Consider the following 25,858-nt stretch of genomic DNA (forward strand, 5'->3'; position numbering starts at 1 on the left):
TTTCAGAAATATAGAAAGTAAATGATCGAAAATATCCACAGATAATACTCGATGAAATTTTTCCCCTTTGTCAGTTTGTCCTGCTAGGACCGAAAGTAAAAATTGTTTCTCTAATGTGACCATCAGCAAAGAAGGTCTGTTAAAGTAGGTGAGAAATAGCACAGCAGGTTTCTTTTGGGGGGAATGCAGTGATGACCCACTGTGTAAGTGATCCCAGTATCCAGCATTGATCCAGGCCCCTCTTTGGAGCTTGGTACCCAGAGCAGTGCACAAGCAGCTCAATCTCAGGTAGGCCAGTGCCACGAAAAATGAAACTTAAGTCTGGGGTCGTTAGATCTTTTTCATGTTTACTATAAACTGTTCTTCCTATATATCATAACAAGTAAGGAAAACCAAGTTCTATAAATCTCAGTTATTCTTTTAAGCATATGGAAATACTTCTCTGCTTCTGCCTGTGTACCCAAATGTCATGGGTAGAAAAGGTCCTACAGTAAAATAGACACTGAAAGATACTTAAGGTCAAATTACCTCATTGAACAGGGACCATGGGGGAGAAAGAACACAGTGTTTGGCACATTTTAAGGTCTTAATAAAAATTAGTTCTCATACCACTATTAATCTTAAAGTTGCCATTTAAATCATTATCCTTTTTGTTACTCTCTGCCCCTTCATGGGGGACCCATGTGATACTCTCCGGAATTTCGTGCCAGGGGAAAGTCTCTCTCTCTCGAAGGACATTTTGTTTCTTTCCATCAGGTACCCCCTGATGTCCTGGCTGTCCTCTGAGCGTTCTGCCTCCTCTGTAGACAGACCAAGGGACCGCTGGGCCTGGAGGTGGGATAGGCGTCCTGCTTGGCCTCGTCGCCCCTTCTGCCCCCAGATCTCTCACTGCCTTAGAAGCGCATGCCATCAGATTATCCCGGTATCTACAGATCTCTTCCTATCTTTTCTGTAATGGTTTAGACCGTTTCTCCTGTCGTAATTCTTTACGACCTCAGTGTCCACTGTGTAGTCTGCTCCCTTAGTGTCTTGGCTTCCCTACCTCTAACGATCTGCCTTAGTCACATCCTAGACTTTGTCATACCCAGAAGGGTATACCTTCCAAAATCTCAGATTCAAGGATCCTGCTGTTAACCTTCTCTTTCGCATTCACTTCCTCTTGGGCCCTAAAGCAGTTCTTTAACCCCGTGGGACCTCTAGTAGGCAACCCTACTCACCACCTGTCCTCAGCCCCCTTTCGCAGCTTGGATTTTATGTTCTATCATTACAGCCATTTCTTGCCCATACTTTGAATTCTCTTACTTCTTAATTGACTTAAATATTGGAATCAGAAGAGAACTTTAACATGTTCCTCCCACCAAGTTTACCAACATATTGGAATCTACGCCCTCATACTTTGCCTGGTCTTCATTATAATAAACGAACTGTCCTTGTTTCACTCCATTACTTGTGTACTGGATTCCATTCCCTCTTGCCTACTTGAGGACTTTTTTCTCTACTAGGTCATTCCCATCAGCATGTACACATCTTGCAACTTAAAAAATAATTAACCCTCTCCTGAACCCACATGCTCCATCAGCTACCACCCCCTTCTCTGCTTCCCTTTACAGAAAAACTTAAACTAGTTGGCCGTATCTGGTGTCTGCTTCTTCTCTTCCCACTCTTCCTTGTGCGCACTTCCCTCAGGCTCTCATCGCCAGCGCTCCACTGAAACAGCTCATCTTGCTTAATCTACTAGCATGTGGACACTGTCATCACTCCTTCTTGAAATGGGTGTTTCCACTTGGTTTCAGGACCACTCTAGGTTCTACGTCAGGATGTGCTGCTGTCAGTGTGCACTGCTGAATACTCATCTACCAAATGTCTGTAGTTAGGAGATCACGGGCATCCAGCCCGTAGACTGTTCTTTTCTAACTTCTCTTGCTTCCTAGATGGCTTATCCAGTTCTGATGCTTTAAATACCATTTACAAACTAACAACCACGGTTCCTAAATTTATATCTGTGGCCTGAACCTCTCCTCTGAACTCCAGATGCTTAAGTCCACTTGACATCCATGCTTGGTCTAAGAGGTATCTCAAAATGAACATGTCCAGAAGTATACTCTTGTCTCCTTTGTAGCTTTTCCTCCCCAACACTTCCCAGCTCAGTAACAGGCAGCTCGTCTTCCTGATGCTCAGGTCAAAAACTTCAGTCACTTCAGACCGTTGTCATTCTTTAACATGCCACATGCAATCCATCCTGTTGGTTCTACCTTTAAAATATACCCAGAATCCAACTACTTCTCCCCACTTCCACCAGCGTCACTCTTTGTTCAAGCCACCGTTATCTCTGCCTGGATTCCCTAACTAGCCTCCCTGTAACACTCTTGCCCTTCTGTGATCCGTTCTCAACAGAGCAGCCAGAATGATCCCTTTGAAATGTAACATCGTGTTACTCCTGCTTAGTTTCCCTCCAACAGCTTCCCACCTTTCAGCATAGAACCAGACCCCTTGTAACACCTACGAGATCTGACGTGATGTGACCCCACCCCAGCCCCACTGCCCAGATGGGAGAGTTCTTAGTTTTTTCTCCGCATTTCCTGTTCTCCTCTCAAGTACAGATAGGATGACACTTTCCTGGCCCCTTCAAATTGTGTGTGTCATGTGACTGACACGCTTTCCCCAATTAAATGTTGGTGGAAATGATGTATGTCACTTCCAGATGGCACCTTTAAAAGCCAGTGCCTGATTTGTCTTGCTTTCTTTCCCTCTGCCACAGCGGTGGCCATGCTCCAGGTGGCGACCACTTCACTGTTTGACTTGCTGAGAGAGGAGCAGAAGCCCCAGGTGTCATTCTGTGGGCTTGGAGCCTGAGCTACATAGTGTTTTCAACCTGTAGGACTTGGTGGCTGTGACTGCACACGGTGTAATGCAGCCCATCTTGATGGAGTAGTCTGGCCACCTCTCTGACATAATCACTACCTTTCCCCTCTCACTCACTGTGCTTTGGCCACACTGGTCTCCTTCCTAATCTTTAAATGTGTCAAGCATACCTGCACTAGGGCTTTAACTACCTGAAATTCCTAATAAAGTATAGAAAGGAGTCTTTACTCTGAAATATTGATTCCTCAAGTGTTAGGTTTCTTTTATAATACCTATTATAATAGATTTAATGATAGCAAATCAACATTTCTGTCTATAGGCTGGCGCAGTTGTTTTAGATCCAATGTGTGGACTTGGAACAATACTTTTGGAAGCTGCTAAAGAATGGCCAGTAAGTTCTAAAGTTTGGTAAACCAGGCAATGTTTTATGTTAATCAGTGTGTGTGTGTATTCACTTACCAATTATTTACAGGTAGACTGTCTATTTAGGGATTATTTTTTAATTATACAAGTTGCTATATAACTAATAAAAATAGACTATGAAGGGTTAATTAAATTGCTGTGTTATTTCTTTAAATACTGTGATAAATTTAGGAAAATATGGTAGAAATACAATAATTAGTCATGACCTAGATTATATAAATCCCTAAATTCCTTAGACATTTGTAATTGTAAAATATTAACAGTTTTTAAAATTTTAACAAAAACTTCTGTTTTTTGCCCATGAATGTCATTTTAAAGAAATATTCTAAATTTGTTTTAACCTGAATTAACAAATCTATTAATTTCACTTTCATCATTGAAAATGCAAGTAGATTTTCTTAACTACATAAAATATGGGTTTATTTATACTTATAATATGAATTTCTTCCCTCACAGGATGTGTATTACGTGGGTGCTGATGTCAGTGACTCACAGTTACTAGGTGCATGTGACAATCTGAAAGCTGCAGGCCTTAAGGATAAAATTGAGTTACTTAAAGTCTCTGTGATAGGTAAGGTATTAAAAATGCAAACATTTGGGGTAAATGAACATTTGCAAATACATTTAGAATCATAATATAAAACAAGACTCACTTTTCATATATAAAGGTTGAATTGTTTGTACCCTGTAATATATCTGTGGTGCCAATACTCAGTTTACCTCCAGTATGATAATTGTAACTTTTTAATTCTTCAAATGATTCATGATCAGGAACGGTATTTATGTAGTTTCCCTAAGCATGTAAGTAAAAGCATGCCTTCTTAAGATGTGTTTGTTGCATCTGAACCATTTCTCACAACATCATAACCAGGGATCACTTAGTATAGGCATAAAATAAACATAATAATAATAATAGCTCTGTGGATTCTTTCAGATAAAGTATATGAAATGTTTTGAATTATCTTACCTTCTCCTTGCCTCACTGGACAGTATTCCTGTGATATAGGGAGTGAGGTGACCGACTATCCCAGTTTGCTAAACCAGTACTACTTTCAGGGCTAAAACTGGGAAAGTCTGGGGCAAACCAGGACAGTTGGTCACCCTGTGAGGTAGAGGGAAACCATTACTCCCAGTTTACTGATGCGGAATCAGCAGCAAGCCACATGATGAGGAATCAAGTCTGTGGAGTCCAAAATAATATTTCCCTAAGGCCCAAGGTACTTAGACTGTTTGAGAGAAGGCCCACATTCCTTGTTTTTTTCCCTTACTGCACCTTTCTCCCTTAAAAGTGACCACATTTAATTCCCAGCTAAGAAAATCGTATTCTCTTGACATGAGAATGAGATAATAGGTGGTAGGTAAGTCCCAGTATTGAATCTGTAATCTAGAGGAACAGAATATTGTTTAAACAAATTTTTATTATAGTAGAAAAGTAGTAGGGATGAGTTATTAACAAGAAGAAAATATTAGGATAACTTTTATATAAATGCATAATAAAGCAGCGTCAAAGAAGAAACTGTACTATTGATTGAGATCGCATAGTTGTTTGCTATCAATGACTATCTTTTCAACCTTTCTGTCAAGGTTTTTAACGGGACTCTGCGCGTAAGACACAATTTTCTAGAGGAAGCCAAGGGGTGATTAGACTGGAATCAAGTTTTCATGTACACTAATTTCTTTAAAAAAGCTATTTTTTTGAGACCTCAAGAAAAATGGAATAGCTCTATAAGTTGTTCCAGAGCAGTGGTTTTTCATACCCTGTACAATCTCCAAAGTGCCTTAACACCATGAGGAAGGAAGTACTGATTTGCCCATCAGAACGTTGCTGCGCTCCCAACTCCACTTTCATCAGTTCTTATGTTTGGGGCATTTCCCGTAAGATTTCACTTTAAAATCAAGTATAAGTGCTCAACTGTTATTAAAAAAAGTTTTTTTAAGAAAAAGTTCTCTATGACACCAAATAAATCCTACTTTTTTAAAAGATCACTCTAACTGCTGTGTTAAGAAGAGACAATAGTAGGGCAAGGATTGGAACAAAGAGACTAGTTACAAGACTATTGCAGTAATCCAGGTAAGAAATGGTGGTGGCTTGGGGCAAAGTGATATTGGTGGAGGTGTTAAGTAGAGGTCAGAGATATGTATATATTTTTTCTGAAGGTAGAACCAACAGGATTTGCTGGTGGATCAACTATGAGCAAAAGAACAAGGATGACTGAGCTTTCTGACTTGAGCAGCTAGAGGGCGGAGTTGGGGAAAACTGCAGGTGGAACAAGTTGGAGTTTGGGGCCTGTTCAGTTCCACGTGATGATTAGACACCACATGGAGAAGATGTAAGTGTAGTACGTCAGTATACAGACCTGGAGTTTCTTAAGGGAGAAGATAGACATCACTAGTATAGATCACATTTAAATCCATGAGATCACCTAGGAAATAAGTACAAATAGAGAAAAGAGAGGCTTTCTCTGAGGATGAGATGCTTAGCGTTCTGGAGGGTGAGAATCTAGTAAAGGAACAACCAGTGATGAGAAGGTAAGAGAGAATCTGAGGAAGAACCATCAGCTGTGTCAGATGCTGCTGGGCGGTGAAGCAAAATATGGCCCGGCTGTTTCCGTGGAGCAGCGGGAACATAGACCTGCCCACCTGAGTGGGTCCCGGAGAGAATGGGGGAAGGTAGCCTGCAGACGGCTGGTCCTGGTCATTCTTTTGGGCAGTTTGACTGGTAAGGGGAGCAGAGAGATGAGGCAGTAATAGAAAGTGGTGAGATTAGGGATCAAGCAGGGATTTTCTGAAGATAGCATTCACTTTTTTTAAAAAAGTACAACATGTTCTTATGCTAAAGAGAATGAACAGATAAACAGGAGAAACTCGACAGTGTAGGAGAGAGAGAATTGCTCATCTGATACACTCACAGCCCCCAAGAAAGGATGGGACGCAGTGCACAAGTGGCAGGACGGGCACTCCTCGTGACGAGAAGGCAGAGCGCATGAGGATGGAAGTTGTAACAGGTCACACCAGACCAGGTGTGGCCACTGTAGTGCACATTCCCTCAGCCTTTGTTGAGGCTGGATATTATCGTTCTATTACGATTTTTTTAACTCTTTACAAATCTGGTAAAAGTTTGTAAAATTTACCTTTAATTACTAGTGAGATAAACCCTTTTTCACTTTATGTCATTTGTAGATTTTTCTTTTGTGAATTACTGGTTTTCAAGATAACTTTCTGGAGGAAAGAATAAAACATCTGTTTTAAATTATTTTAACATCACAGCCTTTTAATATTAAAAGTCAGTCTAGGGGGGATTATATGTCTTGTGTACGTAGGGGCCAATATTAACTATTTAATAAGTACCCTTTCGTTGTATGCCTCTACTTTAGAGGTGGACATTCTAGCTAGATACAAGTGTTTATTTTCTTTTTTTTTTAACAACTTTATTCGAGTATAATTGCTTTACAATGGTGTATTAGTTTCTGCTGTATAACAAAGTGAATCAGCTATATGTATACATATATCCCTATATCCCCTCCCTCTTGCATCTCCCTCCCACCCTCCCTATCCCACCCCTCTAGGTGGTGACAAAGCATCTAGCTGATCTCCCTGTGCTACATGGCTGCTTCCCACAAGCTATCTATTTTACAGTTGGTAGTGTATATATGTCCATGCCACTCCCTCACTTCGTCCCAGCTTACCCTTCCCCCTCCCCGTGTCCTCAAGTCCGTTCTCTACATCTGCATCTTTATTCCTGTCCTGCCCCTAGGTGCATCAGAACCATTTTTTTTTCTTTTAGATTCCATATATATGTGTTAGCATACGGTATTAGTTTTTCTGTTTCTGACTTACTTCACTCTGTATGACAGATTCTAGGTCCATACACCTCATTACAAGTAACTCAATTTTGTTTCTTTTTATGGCTGAGTAATATTCCATTGTATATATGTGCCACATCTTCTTTATCCATTCATCTGTCAATGGACACTTAGGTTGCTTCCATGTCCTGGCTATTGTAAATAGTGCTGCAATGAACATTGTGGTGCATGACTCTTTTTGAATTATGGTTTTCTCAGGGTATATGCCCAGTAGTGGGATTGCTGGGTCGTATGGTAGTTCTATTTTTAGTGGTTTAAGGAACCTCCATACTGTTCTCCATAGTGGCTGTATCAATTTACATTCCCACCAACAGTGCAAGAGGGTTCCCTCTTCTCCACACCCTCTCTAGCATTTATTCTTTGTATATTTTCTTCATTAATTTGGTTTTACCTTTTAAAGCTCTAATCATAACTACAATTTAGAATTGTATTTCTACACAAGGATCTCACACTTCTTACTATAATGAGAGTACATATGAACTTCAGAATCAAACTGAGTATAAATCCTGGATCCACTGTTATTTCTTCACTGTGGAGCCTTCAGCAAAACACTGGACCTCTCTGTATTTTCTCATCTATAATATGAAGCTAGTACCTACTTCATAGGGCCATAGTGAGAATTAATTACATAACTACATGGAGTCCAGTGTCTGACACACAGCATGAATTAAAGACTTCTGTAAGCATGGATACATCTAGGAACATTAGTATTCAATGAAACTCCTACCGTGATTTGTGCTTTTGCAGAATCACTGTCTTTATTCTTTGTATGCATTAATGGCCTTATTTTTTTCTACTTTTTTAGTAACATTCACTTTATCTTATAACCCTCTACTAATATAAGATGAGATAATCCTTTAACATGCAGAATTTTTGCACGTGTTTATTCGTAAGTTTTAATCATCATGAAAATTTGGAACCAAATGAATATTATGTTGCAGGCTGTCTTAGGAAATAATTAGTCATTGATTAGGCTTTTTTTAAATCTACAGAAATACTTACATTCTCAGTATAATATATATACAGATTTGAGCAAAAGAAACACACGAATGATTAACTAAAATGACAAAATTATAGGCAGGTGAAAAAAGGGGAATGTTTTCACTTCTTCTAACTAGACATTCTGTAGCCTGTCACATTCAGTGAACGAGTGTATAATAAGATTATTGGTAATAACCGTGCTTTGTTCTCAGTCACATCTCTGCCTTCGTCTCTACGCTTGTAGATATCAGGCATATGCTTTTTTCTACACCCGTAAGCTCCCCATAATGTGGTGGTTGCATTTTGTTTCTTATTAGTGTGAGTTTTCCTCTAATACCAGTCCTGCCCCTGCTCACCTGGCCCTCGGTGTTCTAGTCAGGTGTGTTGTGACTCACACCATATCCTGCAAGATTCATGAAGCTGCCAGGATGCCCTGGCATTTGGGGAGTCGGGGGAAGTGTAGGAAGTGATGGGTTAGGTGTGTGGGAAATATGTGTGGGAAATAGGGGGTAAGAAGCTCACCATAGAGTTTGAATGTTTTTGCTACAATGGCTTTATGGTTTATCATATGGTATAAATCCCTTTTTATTATTTGGTAATGCTACTATTCTGTAACAAACTCTTTCAGCAGCAGTTAGGTTTTAAAAGTGCATATTTAATGAAAAAGTTTATATTTCTCAAGAAAGCTGTTGATGAACAGATAACTTGAGTAAAATGTTTATTACCATTTATCATCCACTGTGAGGGCCATGATGATAGCACTAATCCAATGAAACAAATCTGTTCGTAGAAGCATCTAGCATTTACTTCAAAACTTCGTCATTATTTTAAGGAGGCTGAGCCAAAATTAAGTATTTATCACATGCAGCTGAAAGAACGGCATTTAAATATCACTCTGAAGCATGACTTTTCATTTAGATCAAATGACCACTCCTCTAAATTAATTTTGCTCATTTTCAATTCCAAATTTCCTTATGTACATAAATAAAATGAAGCTATAGCTATTAATATGTTGGCTCCGTTAGCAGAAGACCTCTGCAGAAAGGTAAATGTTGCCATTTTTGTATCCGTGTTATCGGATGCTTCAAAAAGAAGATCAGCTAAGTCAGTTCCAGTAGTGGTTTAGCTTTTTTTACCCCCCAGTTCTTGGAAATTTAGGAAGTTTTTTCTGCCAGAGATGAAACATCTTTCATTATTTTGAATGCTACTGTAAATTCAGCTCGGCACTGCATGTGTGTCTGTTTATGCATTATTTGGTGGACCACAGCATCATGGTGAAAATTAATGTTCTTATTAAATAAAGTAACCTGTGAAGCAGAAATGTACTTGGAATTTGACATGGTACCTACATAATTCATAATTACCTCCAAACAAGCTGTGATGTTCCGAATTGAAATAGAAACTTAAGTTATCAAAATAACAGACTTTAAAAAAAAATTTAATATACGCAGAGTAACTGAACTGCAGGCTATCTGTGATAAAGATGGTTGAATGCAAAAAAAGTAATTCAGCATGACTGTACATGCTTTATTTGCTTGCCCATCATTAGGTAGGTTTAAAAATGTTTAAGCCTTTCAAGAATATAAAATGGGAAAAAGACAGTCTCTTCAGCAAGTGGTGTTGGGAAAGTTCGACAGCTGCATGTAAATCAATAAAGTTAAAACACATCCTCAGAGCATGCACAAAAATAAACTCAAAATGGCTTAAAGACTTAAACATAAGACACGACACTATAAAATTCCTAGAAGAGAGCATAGGCAAAGCATTCCCTGACATAAACTGTACAAATGTTTTCTTAGGTCAGTCTCCCAAGGCAATAGAAATAAAAACAATAACAAATGGGACCTAATCAAACTTACAAGTTTTTGAACAGCAAAGGAAACCATAAAAAAAAAAAAAAAAGACAAGAAGACAACTTACGGAATGGGAGAAGATATTTGCAGATGGTGCATCTGACAAGGGCTTAATCTCCAAAATATACAAACAGCTCATACAACTCAACAACAAAAAAACAACCCAATCAAAAAAGTGGGCAGAAGACCTTAATAGACATTTCTCCAGAGAAGACATACCGATGGCCAGTAGGCACCTGAAAAGGTGCCCAACATCACTAATTATTACAGAAATGCAAATCAAAACTACAATGAGGTACCACGCCACACTGGTCAGAATGGCCATCATTAAAAAGTCTGCAGGGCTTCTCTGGTGGCGCAGTGGTTGAGAGTCCGCCTGCCGATGCAGGGGACATGGGTTCGTGCCCCGGTCCGGGAAGATCCCACATGCCGTGGAGCGGCTGAGCCCGTGAGCCATGGCCGCTGAGCCTGGGCATCCGGAGCCTGTGCTCCACAACGGGAGAGGCCACAACAGTGAGAGGCCCACGTACCGCAAAAAAAAAAAAAAAAGTCTGCAAACAACAAGTGCTGGAGAAGATGTGGAGAAAAGGGAACCCTCCTACACTGTTGGTGGGAATGTAAGTTGATGCAGCAACCATGGAAAACAGTATGGAGGGTCCTCAGAAAACTAAAAATAGAATTACCATGTGATCCAGCAATCCCACTCCTGGACATATACTTGGACAAAAGTATAATTCAAAGAGATACATGCACCCCTATGTTCATAGCACTATTCATAATAGCCAAAACATGAAGACAACCTAAATGTCCAACAACAGATGAACGGCTAAAGATGTGGTACATGTATATACAATGGAATATTACTCAACTGTAAAAAAAGAATGAAATAATGCCATTTGCAGCAACATGGATGCAACTAGAGATTACCATACTAAGTAAGTCAGAAAGAGAAAGACAGGGACTTGCCTGGTGGTGCAGTGGTTAAGAATCCACCTGCCAATGCAGGGGACATGGGTTCAAGCCCTGGTCCAGGAAGATCCCACATGCCATGGAGCAACTAAGCCTGTGCACCACAACTACTGAGCCTGCACTCTAGAGCCCCCCGGCCACAACTACTGAAGCCTGCGCACCTAGAGCCTGTGCTCCGCAACAAGAGAAGCCACCACGATGAGAAGCCCACGCACCACAATGAAGAGTAGCCCCCACTAGCTGCAATTAGAGAAAGCTCGCGCTCAGCAACAAAGACCCAACGCAGCCAAAAGTAAAATAAATTTATTTTTAAAAAAAGACAAATACCATATGATATCACTTATATATGGAATCTAAAATGTGGCACAAATGAACATATCTACAAAACAGACTCACAGACATAGAGATCAGACTTGTGGTTGCCAAGGGGGAGCGGGGAGGGAGTGGGATGGACTGGGAGTTTGGGGTTGGTAGATGCAAACTATTACATTTAGAATGGATAAACAACAAGGTCCTACTGTGTAGCACAAGGAACTATATCCAATCTCCTGGGATAAACCATAATGGAAAAGAACATAAAAAAGAATGTATATATGTGTATAACTGAGTTACTTTGCTGTACAGTGAGATTGGCACAATACTGTAAGTCAACTATACTTAAATGTTTTAAAAAATGTTGAAGCCTTTGAAGAATTACTTTGTAAATCAGCCAGGGTATCCTATAATTGTGCTATAAACTTTTTAAAATAAACAAGTTGCCTAATTGCAGTTGCATTTCTTTCAAAATTCATTGGAAATCTGTAATCAAAGAATTCAACAAATGGAGTGCCAAAAACCTTAAGTTTTTGGAAGTTTTGATGAATCGCAGTTATAAAAAACAAAACTGGCAACTGGACATTAAAAGCTATCCCTACAAACACCAAGGAAGAAATGAACAAATTAAAACAGTGAGAGCTCAATTATGCACAGTATTTATTCTGAAATTTGTAAATACACCTTGGGTATATTATAGGAAGAATCTTCTAATGGCTTCCTTAATTTTAATTGGATAAATGTATATTCTAGAATGGAATGGAATAAAATTGAGAAGGCTTAGATTTTACAGCCTCTAAATTTGTCATAACAATTAAAAGAATGATAGAGACAACTTATTTGCGTTTTGTGTTGTGAAAATATTTGTCAAAGGCACTCTGAATGGAGAGACTGTGAACCAGAGGGCTGAGATATTTACACTTTCCCCATGAAAAAAATAGAATTGAGAGTCTCCTCCATATAGCAGAATTTACTCTGAGCTCTATCGTACTATCAACCGTAAAAATGAAACTTTGAAGAATGTTGCAAGCAACTGTACGAAAAATTTTAGAAGTCCATATTTTAAAAAAAAATACTGGGCTTCCCTGGTGGCGCAGTGGTTGGGAGTCCGCCTGCCGATGCAGGGGACGCGGGTTCGTGCCCCGGTCCGGAAGGATCCCACCTGCCGCGGAGCGCCTGGGCCCGTGAGCCATGGCCGCTGGGCCTGCGCGTCCGGAGCCTGTGCTCCGCAGCGGGAGAGGCCACAACAGTGAGAGGCCCGCGTACCGCAAAAAACAAACAAAAATACTACCTTCTTCTGAAAAATGCCAGTGATGACGTGGTATTAGAGCTGATGCATCCAAGAAACTGCTCAGCATATGAGTACAGACCATAAGTATTTCACTTATTTTTAATGTTAAATAATATTTTAAGTTTTTATTTAAAAAAAGAAAACTTCAGGGCTTTCCTGGTGGCGCAGTGGTTGAGAGTCCACCTGCCGAGGCAGGGGAAACGGGTTCGTACCCCGGTCCGGGAAGATCCCACATGCCGCGGAGCGGCTAGGCCTGTGAGCCATGGCCACTGAGCCTGCGCGTCCGGAGCCTGTGCTCCGCAACGGGAGAGGCCACAACAGTGAGAGGGCCACGTACTGCAAAAAAAAACTTCACTAACACAACATTGTAAATCAACTATACTCCAATAAAAAAATTATTTTAAACTTCACTATGCCAGATATGTTATTTTTTAGGTTCACCATAATAATAAACCAATTTGTTAGACAATAAATATCTCAAAAAGTATATAATTTTATTTCTAACCTCTTTGTTCTCAAAAATGTTTCTGTTTGCTATAATGGAAGAGATTCTGGAAAAGAATACATATGTATATTCTTTTATATATATATTTATACATATATAAAAACTGAATCACTGTGCTGTATACCTGAATCATTCAATCAATTATACTTCAATAAATAAATAAAGATTTCTGTTTGGACTATAAATTAAATGGTGACCAGATCCAGATGCCAAACTACATTTTGCATATTCAAGACTCATTATGGATTAAGAAGACAGATTGAAACTTCAGCTTCATTGAAGTATTTGTATTCTCTTGTATTTAATGAAATCAGAAAAAGAATAGTATAAATAAAAGGGAAAAATTTCACCAGCAGCAACCAAATAAGGAAAGTGCATAATCTAATGCAATAAACTTCAAAATCTGGCTGTGATGGAAAGAAACAAAGTGGTAGAGCAATAGCCAGTGGAATAGTGGCTACCTACAAGGTTACTGAGGCAAAGTGGGACCCAGAAATATCACGCCCAACCAAGATGTCATTTTAGTATAGAGATATTTTCAAATATAAAAAGGTTCAGGCAACATTTCACTAATAAGCACTTTTGAGGGGGGAAAAAAATAAAATCCAGATATTTAAGAGATGAACCAACTGAGGAGTAGAGAAAGCCAAGGTAAAATGGTCATGAGGATTGGATCAAATATACAACTAATTTTGGACACCTGAGAATTACAGGACAGAATGCCATTGTTATAAACCTGGATGATGGGAAGAATAATAAACAGAAGTACAATTAAAGAAAATAGAAAAAGGGCGTGCCCAATTTTATAAAAGTGCTCAATTTACCTTGTCTCTTGTCTAAGTAGACACAAAGAAAGATATCTTAAAGGCTCTTAAAACCTTTTGGAATAAAATATCTTAGGGCCATAATCCTGGTTTTAAGAAGTTCTTACTCATTTTTCTCCCAGAAGGAGGGAGTAAATAGGACAGTTTTTGTTCAAGACATACCAGTCTTTTAAAAATTTTTTCATGTTCTTGAATCATCCTGCAGAGATGTAAAAAAGAGATGATTTACTTGTTTGTTTTGAGTTCTGTTTCTATTTCAGAATTTTATCTCCTTAATTACAAACTCTTTGTTCACAGGCAGTTTAAACATTTAATAATTTAAAAGATTTTACTGCGTGTTTAATCTTACGGGTCAACTGCTCGTGATTTTCGGAGTTTCTGCATCAGAAACTCTGGAGGCAGGGCCAACAGTCTGTGTTCCACCAAAGCCCTTCAGTCGATTCTGATATGCACTAAACAGGTTTGGCTGGGGGCCCCGAGAGTTTGCATTTGTAGCTCCCAGGTGATACTGATGCTGCTTCTCTAGGGACACACTTTGAGAACCACTGCTGAAGGGAAGGTGAGTTGGAAAGAGGCCCATCTGGAAGTAGTTGCTCCACCTAGGCCTTTGAGGCGCTGTGACAAGGAATTGCGAAGTTCTGCAGAGTTTCCCTGAAGGATTCTGACCCACTGGTCTCCACCTGGCTGTCATCTCCTTATACACCTCAGAGAGGACATTGTAAGTAATGACAATAGCTGACAGTTACTGAGTGCTCGTTACATGCCAGGCACTGTTTTACATACTTTCCGTGAGTTCCTCGCTTGTTAACTTCTGAGATGGGTAGTCTTATCCCATTTTACAGATGAGAAAACTGAAGCAATAATCTCCCAAAGTCGCATAGCTAGTAAGTGGCAGAGCCAAATGCAAGCTCTCTGACGCCAGAGGCTACACAACAAAAGGCACATCAACAAAAGTTCAGATTATTTTATGTTCTGTTGGAAGATGACACCACTCAGCTCTAGAACTTTGTAAAAAGTTACTCTCTTCTATCTCGAAGTTTATTCCTTCAGCTTCTAAAATGATTTAAAGCAGTTCAGCAAATTATATGATACAGAGTAGAAAAGTTACAAATAAAAATAGACACCAACCAGAAGGGGAAAAAGTGTTACCAAATCTGAAGATGGGCAACTCATGTATGTACGTGTTTAAGTAGACAAAAGACTTGGGCTCAATCTCAGGAGTAAGTTACTGCCTGGTTCCTCATGTAGAAACGTTTGATAACCATGTCTGTACATTGTCTTCAGTAGTTTCACAAAAAGTATAGTTAACAGTGTTCAAATGGATGTGTCCCATATCAGTAACCTAAAACCAAAGGCATGAAGTCAAAACGTGACCTGGAGAAAAGATTTCCTGCCTAGTCCGAACAGAATATTATCCCGTTACTTGTTTTCTAACAGCCTGCTCTTCTACTAATCTCAGGTAAGGTCAGAACTAGGAAAGATAAGCAAGTGTTCATTAGACTCTCCCAGATAACAGGATTTTTAATTTTGTTTTTAAATTTCCCGCCAACAAAAATTTGTATTCAGATAGTAAAGACTATTTAAATTCTATTGCACCTTCTATAGAATTAGATGCTTTCCAAAATAAAAATGATTATCTAACTTAGTTTAGATGGTGGTGGAAGTAAAATAATTGGAAAGTGAAAAGTTTACTCAGAAAATGTGGAAGTTAAGATTGGGTGTAGGTAAGATTACCTTATGGTAATCTGATTTCTGAGAATAAGATGTAAAGTTGAGAAGGAAATTTAGATTTGATAATCAAACACTGTATTTTGTTTTAGAGATGATATTCATTTTGTTGATTATTGATTGTTTGGCCTTTTCTCTAGTCTTAGGACTTAAGTAGATGTTCTTAACCCTTTGAGTCTCCTTTAAAACCACAATGAAAGCTCTGGGCCACCTCTCTTAAAAACAAATAGATCATGCAAAATTTTATATATGATCATGAAAAGAAAAATAAAAGTTATAGGACATAATTTTGTAAAAGGTCTTTCTAGACATCCTAATATATTTCTTGGATCTAGTAATTATCTATTCATGTAATATGTTTAAAGAGTTGAATTTTCTGGTTAATTTAAAATTCTGCTTATGTCATATTTTATTATACTAATACCTAAAAAAACACTTTTCAAAGAACGGAATACAACAACTATGCCATCTATCTTTGGTGATTATGAAAGCCTTTCAGGATCTTGTAATTCCTTAGAAACAGTATTAGCAACCCTAAATTTTATTTAATATGCAAAAATAATCCAGTGTACTTCAGTTTTCTCATACCTAGGTTGCAAATGTTTGAACTTACTGCCATCAGATTCTCTCATTTTTGTGTTTCAGAATTGCCATTGCCTTCAGAAAGTGTCGATACTATTATTTCCGATATTCCATTTGGGAAAAAGTTTAAGTTAGGAAAAGACATCAAACACATTATACAAGAAATGGAAAGGTGAGTTGTTGAATTTATTTCCACAATTTTTGAGCTATTGGGCATTTAACCAAAATGTATCATAGCTCTTAAGATTTGATTGCATTTTAGTAATTTCCCGGTTTTTATAGCTTAATTTTCTAAGGTTTCAAATCAGAAGTTTTTAATTGAAATAGTTATTCTGTATCATCATACTATAAGTTTATTCAGGAAAAGATATTAAGTTTTCATTACTGCCTGAAATTTGAATATGTAAAACAATGACATATTTCAGTTTCTGAGCTAGTTAATTTACGTATTTACTTCTAATTCTCCCCAAAACCCTATCTCCTTTGTGTTAATCCCCCACACTTTACTGGAGAGAACCTGGGACCCAGAAAGATGATCTTTCTCAAGGTCACAGAGTTACTAAGCAGCAGAACAGAATTTACATACAGAACATTCAGTCACATAGAATGGACACTTTCACTGATTGTGAAATGAAAATGCAAAGGTGCTATTCATGTAGTGATTCTCAGGTCAACCTCAGGGAAAGTGTTTCTTGGAGAGGTTCAGACAGTGAGGCCTGAATATGTATTTTCCTGATCATTTCAGTTGATAAAAGGGAGAACCTTTCGCAGAGGAAAGAAAGGACATGGATAAGGAGTCAGTTCATATTAAATTGTCTCAACTGAGCATTTGATGGTGCAGGATAACATACACAGTCAAGAGCCTGTATGTAACCCTGTTACGCAGTTACCTAACTCATGACATCACCTGGGATCTCAGCATCTGTAATTCAGCCATTTCCTGAGCTCCTATATCCCCTTATATGTGCCTGACAGCACGTTCCCCTCGAGATTTTGTAACTCTGACTTCATTTTAACATCATTTCAGGAGCTTCTGAAAAATACTGATGCCCATCCTCCACTCCTCCCCACCGAGGCTAACTTAACTGGTCCAGGGTAGAATCTGGGCGTTGGTATTTCTTAACGGCCCCCCAGGTGATTCTGTTGTGCCACCAGGGTTAATAAGCACAGCCTTTGCTGGCGAGGTAACTCACCAGGTATACTATGAAGCCAGCTCGTTGTGAGATACTACTCTGGGAGCATGCTACACTTAATATGGAGATTTACAGTTAACCTGAACTTTGCACCAGAGATGGTGGCTTAGCCTACCTGACGATCTAGTGCTGTGTATTTTAAACATTTCCAAAAGTCAGTGGAGGGCAGTGTTTGGAGTAGACAATCTTTTCAGCTTTAGTAAAATTAGACCAGCCTCACTTTCTCTACACCAGTTTTGGTTTTTGTTCTAGGTAACTGAAAATGAGGCAGTGATAGATATGACTGTCCTCACATTGTTTCAGGAAATTTAAATTTTTACCTGAGAATCAGGAAGACATTCAAGATTTCCCACATAATTCAGGTGCCTCCATAGAATCAGTTCAAAGTTTATGTATTTGTACATAAGGAACTTTCCCTGCTCCTGTGACCAAGCTTCCTTGCCACCTGCCCTCAGCCTTTATCGTTTGGCCTTTGACTTTTCTGGTTTGAGGTTTTATACAGGCCGTGTAGTGTAATGTAGTGGTGAAGATCACGGGCTTTGAAGCCAGAATACCTGGGCTGTAATCTTGGCTCTATTACTCAATAGATCTTCTGTCACAGGCACGTTGCTTAACCACCCTGTGCCTCATCTTTAAATAATAGTACCTACTTCATAGTATTGTCCTGAGGAGTCAGTGGATTTAAAGCTCTTAGAACAGTGCTAGGCACCTAGAAGGGCTGTTAGCTCTTTTTTAGTGTAAACCACTTCCAATGCTTTGGGAAAGTAGATGGGGATGTATATAAATATATATAAGTACACATACCTTTTTTTCCCAGTGGTTTACCAATAGTTTAAGACTCTAGATAGTAAATGGAAGGGAATGGAGGGGGAATTGTGTTAGTAAAAATAAGAAAAAATACAAGAGTTCAGTAAACCTGTTTACAATAGGCAGTAGAAATAGTTGGCCCTGAATGTCAAACAGCACTGGATTCTTCAGGAAAGGACATGCAATCAGAATTTTAACTTCCCAGACAGATAATTGCTCTGGTCAGTTATTTCCTCCTTCAATTTATTTCAGCAATAACAATTTCACGTATGTAAAGTGCTTCAGAGAAGTATAATATTTGCGCTTTCCTCTCAAATACAACCATGTAAAACAGATGAGCAAAATTAGAAATTAAACTTGCTAAGCTTCAAGGAAGAAGTCACTACATCCCCAAAAGACTTGAGGTGGATTCATGGAAGAAACATGATTTCAATGAAATTTAGAAATTTGCAAAGAATAAAAAAGGAGACCGCACCATGTTTTATACATACAGATATTCAACAAGTATTTCTTGAGTAAATAGTGAAGCAAAAAGCGTGTTCAAAAAACAGTGAGTAGGACTTCCCTGGCGGCGCAGCGGTTGAGAATCCCCCTGCCAATGCAGGGGACACAGATTTGAGCCCTGGTCCGGGAAGATCCCACATGCCACGGAGCAGCTAAGCCTGTGCGCCACAACTACTGAGCCTGTGCTCTAGAGCCCACCACAACTACTGAAGCCCACGCGCCTAGAGCCCACGCTCCACAACGAGAAGCCACCGCAATGAGAAGCCCGCGCACCGCAACGAAGAGTAGGCCCCGCTCGCCGCAATTAGAGAAAGCCGGCGCGCAGCAACCAAGACCCAACACAGCCAATAAATTAATTAATTAATGTTAAAAAAAAAAAACACCTCATTAAAAAAAAAATGAATATACCAGACTGCTTGGAACAGAGATTAGTGGTAGAAGGTTAAGGCCTAATGCCTTCCAAGTTCAAATAATTTGGGTATTTGTATCACCTACCCCTAGTCTTGCAGGTTCACATGCAAAGAGAAATCTCTTTTGTGTTGTTTGATACAGAGTTTCCCCCAACTTATTGACCACATAATTCTTGGGTTTTTTTTTTTTTAGCAAGAAATAATCTCTCATACTACACTAGTGTTCAGAGGAATACAATTTGGGAAATGTTGCTTTATAATTTCTGAATAGCTTTCTTAGTAAGAAATTATGTGTATATGATCATGGAAAGTTGCCTAGAAGAACATTTATCAAAAATGTTCATCTCTGAGTGGCAGGATTTCAGGTGATTTTTACTTTCTTATTTTCTCCATTATGTGAAAAAATTTATAGTAAATTAATTGGTGAATGTCCTGCTAGACATTATTCCATGGACATACACACAAATAGATAACGTGTTTTCAATTCTAGCCATACATAAATAGGATCATCCTTAATTTACTGCACTGTATAACCTTTTTTTTTTTCCCACTCAAAAAATATGTCACGAGAGCTTCTCTGGTGGTGCAGTGGTTGAGAGTCCACCTGCCGATGCAGGGGACACGGGTTCGTGTCCCGGTCCGGGAAGATCCCACATGCCACAGAGCGGCTGGGCCCGTGAGTCATGGCTGCTGAGCCTGCGCGTCCGGAGCCTGTGCTCCGCAACGGGAGAGGCCACAACAGTGAGAGGCCCGCATAAAGCAAAAAAAAAAAAAAAATATATATATATATATATATATATATATGTCATGAATCTCCTTTCTGATCAGTTGTTATAATGTACCTGATACACCATTATGTAGCCCGTATACATAATAGGGATGAGCATTTAGGTGACTCCCACTTTTTCATTTTAATAAAGAACAACGCTCTGAACATCTTTGCACCAAACAGTTTTTCAAACTTACTGTAATAACCAAGTTACTTAAAACCACGGTGCCTCAGTTTCTTCATCTGCAAAATGGCTGTGCTAACAGAATATACTTGAATTCTGAGGATTAAATGATATATAATACAAAGCATTTAACACAGTGGCTGGCACATAATAAGTACTCAATAAATATTAGCTGTCACTGCCATTATTGTCACTGTTATTATACTACTGCTTCTGCTTCTACTCTTATATCTTAGAATAATTTCCTAGAAGTGAGATTGCTGGGTCAAAGGTTATGTACATTCCATATTTTTGATACATTATTGCTAAACTACTGTCAAAAAAGTTATACCAGTTTTTGTCTTTGGGAGTACTCATTTTCTCCTAAATCTTGCCATCCTAAGTATGGTAGTCTTTTTATTTTTGTTAATGTGGTAGGTAAAAAATTGTATCTCATTTATTATCTTAATGATGTTTTCTCCTGTGTGTTTAGAGATACTTGTATGGTTTTTGTTTCCGTCCCCTGGTACAGCCACATCTGTCCTCATCTCGCCCCCTCCTCTCCCAGTAGCCTGCGTTTATCCCCTTGGTTCCTACCTCCTCAAGGATCGTTCTCTGCCCACTTCTCATTCTTATCTTCAACCTGTTCATCTCCTCGTTCTTTCCAGATCCAGCCATCCCTTCCCAGGACACTTTTGTGGCCTTGCATATCCACCCGCTGTACTAGGCACTGGGGCTTTGGCTGTGAACAGGACAGAGCCTCTGCTCACCTGGGGCTGGCACTCCAGCGTGGGAAGACAGATCATGAATAAATCAACAGGATAATTTCAGATCATGATTGGTAACATGAAGGAAACTAAAAGGGACATTTTTGCCAGAGAGTGAATGAGAGAGAAGCAGTGCCTACCTTAGATAGATGCTCAGGAAAGGCCTCTCCAAGGAGATGGTGTTTGACCTCTGGGACAAGGGAGTGGGTGTCAGTGCCACACAAACAACAGGGCTGGACGTCCTGATGTGAGAAGGGAGGTTGGTGTGTGGAAAGCATAGTGGGCAAAGGGAAGCAAGCAAGTGGGAGTTGAGAGTTTCTTTGAAGTATAATGGAAGAGAGAGAGGTCTCAGGGATTTGCAGTTGTGTCCTGTGTGGAAACTGGGAAGGGGAGGTGGGGAGATGGTGACAGGAATGGGAACCAGGCCTGTCGGGTTGCGTTAGTTCAGGAGAAGCATGAGCGTAGGCTGAAGTGGATGAATCTGTGATGTCGTTTGGAGGCGGACTCGTCTAGACGGGCTGACTGTTTAGATAAGGGAAAGCTGCTGAAGCTCCTGACGTCTTTGCTGGGCGTGGCGGGGGGGTTCCCGTTAAGTCTTGGTCCTCTAGCTGCCGCCCGGTTTCCTTACCTCTGCAGCCAAGCTTCTCCAAAGAGAAGTCTACACTCGCCGTCCCTGCTTCCTCACCTTCCCGCCCCCCATTGACTCCGACAGACCAGCATTGGCTCCTGCCCTCGACTAAGTCACTAATAACTTCTCATCCCCTCGTCGCTTGTTAGTCCCGTAGCATTTGACGCTGTTGAGACTATTCATTCCTTTCTTGAAACTCTACTCTTCTGGCTCCCATGACATCACCGTGGTCCAGACTTTCTCCCAGGCTGTTTCATGGGCTCTTCCTCCTTCCTTGAATGTTAAGTCTGTTCCTTGGCCCCTTGTCTCTCCTCTCTCTGTTCTGCCACCGCAGGTGATCTCGTGCCCCATGATGGCTTCATCTGCCGTTTACTGCTGGAAACTGTGAAATCTCCACCTCGAGCGCTGGCCTTTCTCATCACCCGCAGGCTGGACGTCCAGCTGCCGGTCGGCCCCCAAGCTCGGCACTTCACAAACGGAGCTCTTGCCCTGCCCCTCCTCCCGGCCCCCTCTGACCTGCCCTTGAGCTGAAGCACTTCCAGTGCCTCCTGTTTTCCGCTGCTCCCCGTCTTGGCTCCTTTCTCGGCCTCCAGCGCCCCCCTTGCTCTAGCCCCGCCCTGTCCCTCGGCCCGGCCCACGCCTGCGTGTCCTTCACACCCGCTGCAGGTATTCGCATCCCCTGGGGATCTTCCCCACTCTCAGTGCTGGGTGTGGGCCCCACCTAAGGTGCTCCCACAGCACCTCACTCTTTCACTCTTCCCTTGCCTCTCTCCCACTGCTCAGTCCTCTCTTTAGCAACTCAGGGGACAGTATGTCCTTTATCACTTTTCCCACGGAAGTGCCATATGGACTTTGGTCAGATGATTGAGAAAATGAATTCTCCTCCACAAGCTGACATTTCAAGGTCTTCCCTTCTTTTTCTGATCTTCCCTTTTGCCCTTTCTTTGTTCATGTCCTCACTCCTTCCTGGTGACTTTCTTCTGCCATCAGCCTGCTGCCTTTCACATGCGCCAATTCCTCGGGATTCTTTCATTTGCCTTTTCCTTTGTGCAATCATATATTAAACTGTGACTACACATTACTTGGAGGCTTGCCTTTTAAATAGAGTAAAAATAGATAATTAAAGCAGATTTGTACTGGTGATTTCATAATTACTATAATGAATATGCATTATGGGAGATACCACCTAATTATCAAAATCCTCGCATTTAAATAGATAAAATTAAATTTCAGATTAAAAACACCAAGTATTTTAAACAAAGTGGGATTGTGTGTTGTCTACAAAGGGGGAAATACTCCCACCAATTACCATTTTTTTTTGTCACAGGGTGCTTCGTGTTGGCGGGACCATCGTGTTGTTGCTTAGCGAAGATCACCACAGGCGCCTTAAAGGTTGTGAAGAGAGCAGCGTCCCTTTGAATTCCAAGGGCAGCCGCACGGATAAACCTGGAAGCACAGAGCTCTTGAATCCTGAAGAAAAAGCTGCCATATCACAGCCAGCGTCATCTTCCTTTGCAGCCAGTAACCAGGAGTGCTTGGACGGAATGCCACCATTCGGCTCTTTGGTGCCAGTGGAATGCTACAGAGTTAGCCTTGGAAAAACAGATGCACTCATATACAAATATAAGAAGTCGCACTCCCCTGGGCAATAGCGGGCTTGCTACTGTGAGCCACGTTCAAGTCCTCGTACGTCAGCTGTACAGAGTTGAAGAGGGTTGTCTCTGGAATCTTGACAGTGCCAGAGGCTTCCAAGTAAACAGACTCCCCTAAGACAGGGCGGTGGCTGCTGGACACCTGTTCTTCATAAGAGCTTCTGTTTTACACTCTAAAGAGTGTTTCTGACAAAGAACAATTAATGGATATTTGAACTAAAGGACTCTTAAACTTGGCCTTCTGTCAGAATATGAAAAGGTCTGCTCTGCTTGCTCTATTTATGAGCAGAAGATTCAACTTCAAAGCAAAAGTTTCAGAGGCTCAGCATAAAGTATATCTCACTCATCACAAGTTTAGTAATATTTTCACTGTCACATTTTTTGAAATGTAGAAACTTTTATGTGTTGATATCAACTTTCTTTTGATATTAAACTTGATTTTTTTGCACCTGTCATTTTCTTCTCTGTTGGAATGAAAATAACTTTTATCTGCAGTACATTTTATATGTCCCACATTATGTGAAACATCAGTGGGAATAATAATACGAATTAAGCCAATATCCTCCCACATGACGGAAGATAAACTTCGTATTTTTTGTGAAAGTATTAATAAACTGTCACCTCACTCTCATTTAATTTGAGTGCATTCCTTGTGTTCACTACTTAAAGAAACAGGAAATTGAGGAAAAATATGATTTCGTTTTTTTCAGTAGTCCAGTGTAGTGACTTAGCTTTGTGGCTGCTTTAGTACCATCTGAACCACCTTTCCACGCTGGGGAAAACTCTCACCTTGTGAATCCCACCTCTCCAAAACAGAAGCAAAAACTTGTTTTCCAGCTAGGGTGTGGCATGTAACCTAGGCCCAGTGTCAAGGTCCACTGGTCAGTGTGGGGCGAGTGTGGCACAGGTGATACGTGGAATTTTTACCTGGGAGCACCTCACAGTGGGCCCAGTGGGACTGTAGCCTATCACATATTTATATGGTAAATATTTATTGCAAACCTCCTATCTGCCAAGGCACTGTTCTAGGCCCTTGGAGCATATCAGTGAACCAAACAGATCCCTGCCCTCATAGGACTTAAATCTAGTGGGGGAGACAGATAAGAAATGATAGACATAACAGGTAATTTATTTGATAGGTTAAAAGATGAGGGGCCTTGCAGGGGGAGCAGTGATTAGGGGCGCACAGGAGGATGGGGACAAGTGTTATGCATTCTTTTTTTTTTTTTTTTTTGCGGTACGCGGGCCTCTCACTGCTGTGGCCTCTCCCGTTGCGGAGCACAGGCTCCAGACGCACAGGCTCGGAGGCCATGGCTCATGGGCCAGCCGCTCCGCCGCATGTGGGATCTTCCCGGACCGGGGCATGAACCCGTGTCCCCTGCATCGGCAGGCAGACTCTCAACCACTGTGCCACCAGGGAAGCCCCCTTGCATTCTTAATAGAGAATGTGAGATTTGAGGAAATATGTGAAGGGCATGGAAGAGTGTCCAGGCATATGGAACAGCCATTGCAAAGGCCCTGTGGCAAGAAGGTGGCTGATGTGTTTGAGGAACAGCAGAGAAGCACCAGTGGCTGGAGTAGAGTGAGTGGAGGGGAGAAAGAGGGGTTAAAGAGGAAGTGAGTGGTGGGGGGAAGGGGGGCAGGTTAGATCGCATAGGACCTTGAAGACTGTTAGAAGGCTTTGACTCAAAACCACTGTAGAGTTTTGAACAAGTCGCAGTCTAACATACATTTTACAGGATCACTGTAACCACTGTGTTGTGAATCAATTGGAGGGAGGCAAGGTGGGAAGTAGAGAGGCCAGTTGGGAGTTTCTTGCAATAATCCAGTTTTTTGCAATAATCTTGTCCCAGGGCAGTAGCAGTAGAGGTGGTAAGAGGCAGCTGGATTCTGGGTATATTTTGCAAGTATAATCAGCAGGATCTGCTGATGTGTTCGATGTGTGGCGTGATAAGTGGAGAAGAGGCAGGAATGACTATAAGATTTTTGGCCGAGCACCTGAAACAGTGGAGTTTCCTAGTCAACTGATCAAGGAGAAACTACCGGAGGGCCGGGCTTGGTGGGAAATACCAGAAGTTTCGCTTCAGACTTGCTCAGTTTGAGATGGGCATTAAACATCCAAGTGCAGGTGCTGAGTAGGCAGTTGAATATACAGTCTGCAGTTTAAGCCAGACGTCCGTTCTGGAGACAGGAATTTGGGAATTTGCAGCGTAAAGGTGCCAGGAAACTGGATGGGATCACCAAAGGATGGAGTGGAGGAAAGAAGGGAAGAGGACCCGGGCCAAGCCCTAGGTTCCTCCAACAGAAGAGGGATCTGCAAGGGAGACTGAGAAGGAACAACCAGTGAGGCAGGAAGAAAACAAGAGCCGTGGCCTGGGAGGCAAATGAACAAAGAATATGGTGGAGGGAGTGACCAACTATTAAACGCTGCTAACCAGCCTAGTACGAGAAGGACTGGAAACTGACCGTTGGATTTAGCAATGAGGAGGTCACGAGTGACCTTGACAATGGGAATTTTGATGGCGTGGAGAAGAAGCAAAACCACACTGGGTTGGGCTTCAGAGAAAATGGGAAAAGAGCCAGAGGTAGTGAGTATAGGCAACTCTTTCCACTAGTTTTGCTGAAAAGGGAGCAAAGAATGGAGGTAGTAGGTTGTGGCAGGGGACATGGAGTCGAGGGAGTGACTTTTTCTTAAGATGGGAGAAGTAGCAGCATGTTTTTTTTATGTTGGAAGAGAATGTTGCAGGAAAAGCAAAAAGCTGATGAGCTAGG

At 40.8% G+C, this 25,858-nt stretch overlaps 1 protein-coding gene across 5 annotated transcripts in view; it reads left to right on the forward strand.

Moving 5' to 3' along the window:
- The window catches only part of THUMPD2 (THUMP domain 2 tRNA and snRNA guanosine methyltransferase), a 45,640-nt gene extending 21,923 nt beyond the window's left edge, over positions 1 to 23,717 (forward strand). For 3 of the 5 annotated variants that reach the window (XM_089923251.1, XM_022573996.3, XM_089923252.1), the window contains 4 exons: positions 3,182 to 3,253; positions 3,742 to 3,856; positions 16,257 to 16,365; positions 22,762 to 23,717. In XM_089923251.1, the coding sequence (XP_089779377.1) occupies positions 3,182 to 3,253; positions 3,742 to 3,856; positions 16,257 to 16,365; positions 22,762 to 23,086 (621 nt within the window). In that variant the 3' untranslated portion in view covers positions 23,087 to 23,717. Of the gene's footprint in view, positions 1 to 3,181; positions 3,254 to 3,741; positions 3,857 to 16,256; positions 19,311 to 22,761 lie in introns of those variants that run through there. The other 2 variants (XM_089923253.1, XM_089923254.1) reach the window with 2 other exon arrangements.
- The last annotated feature ends 2,141 nt before the right edge of the window (positions 23,718 to 25,858 follow it).

Source organism: Delphinapterus leucas, chromosome 13 (genome assembly GCF_059928025.1).
Source record: "Delphinapterus leucas isolate spDelLeu-1000000601 "Yukka" chromosome 13, BTC_Dleu_Yukka2, whole genome shotgun sequence".
In the NCBI taxonomy this organism is placed as follows: Eukaryota; Metazoa; Chordata; class Mammalia; order Artiodactyla; family Monodontidae; genus Delphinapterus; species Delphinapterus leucas.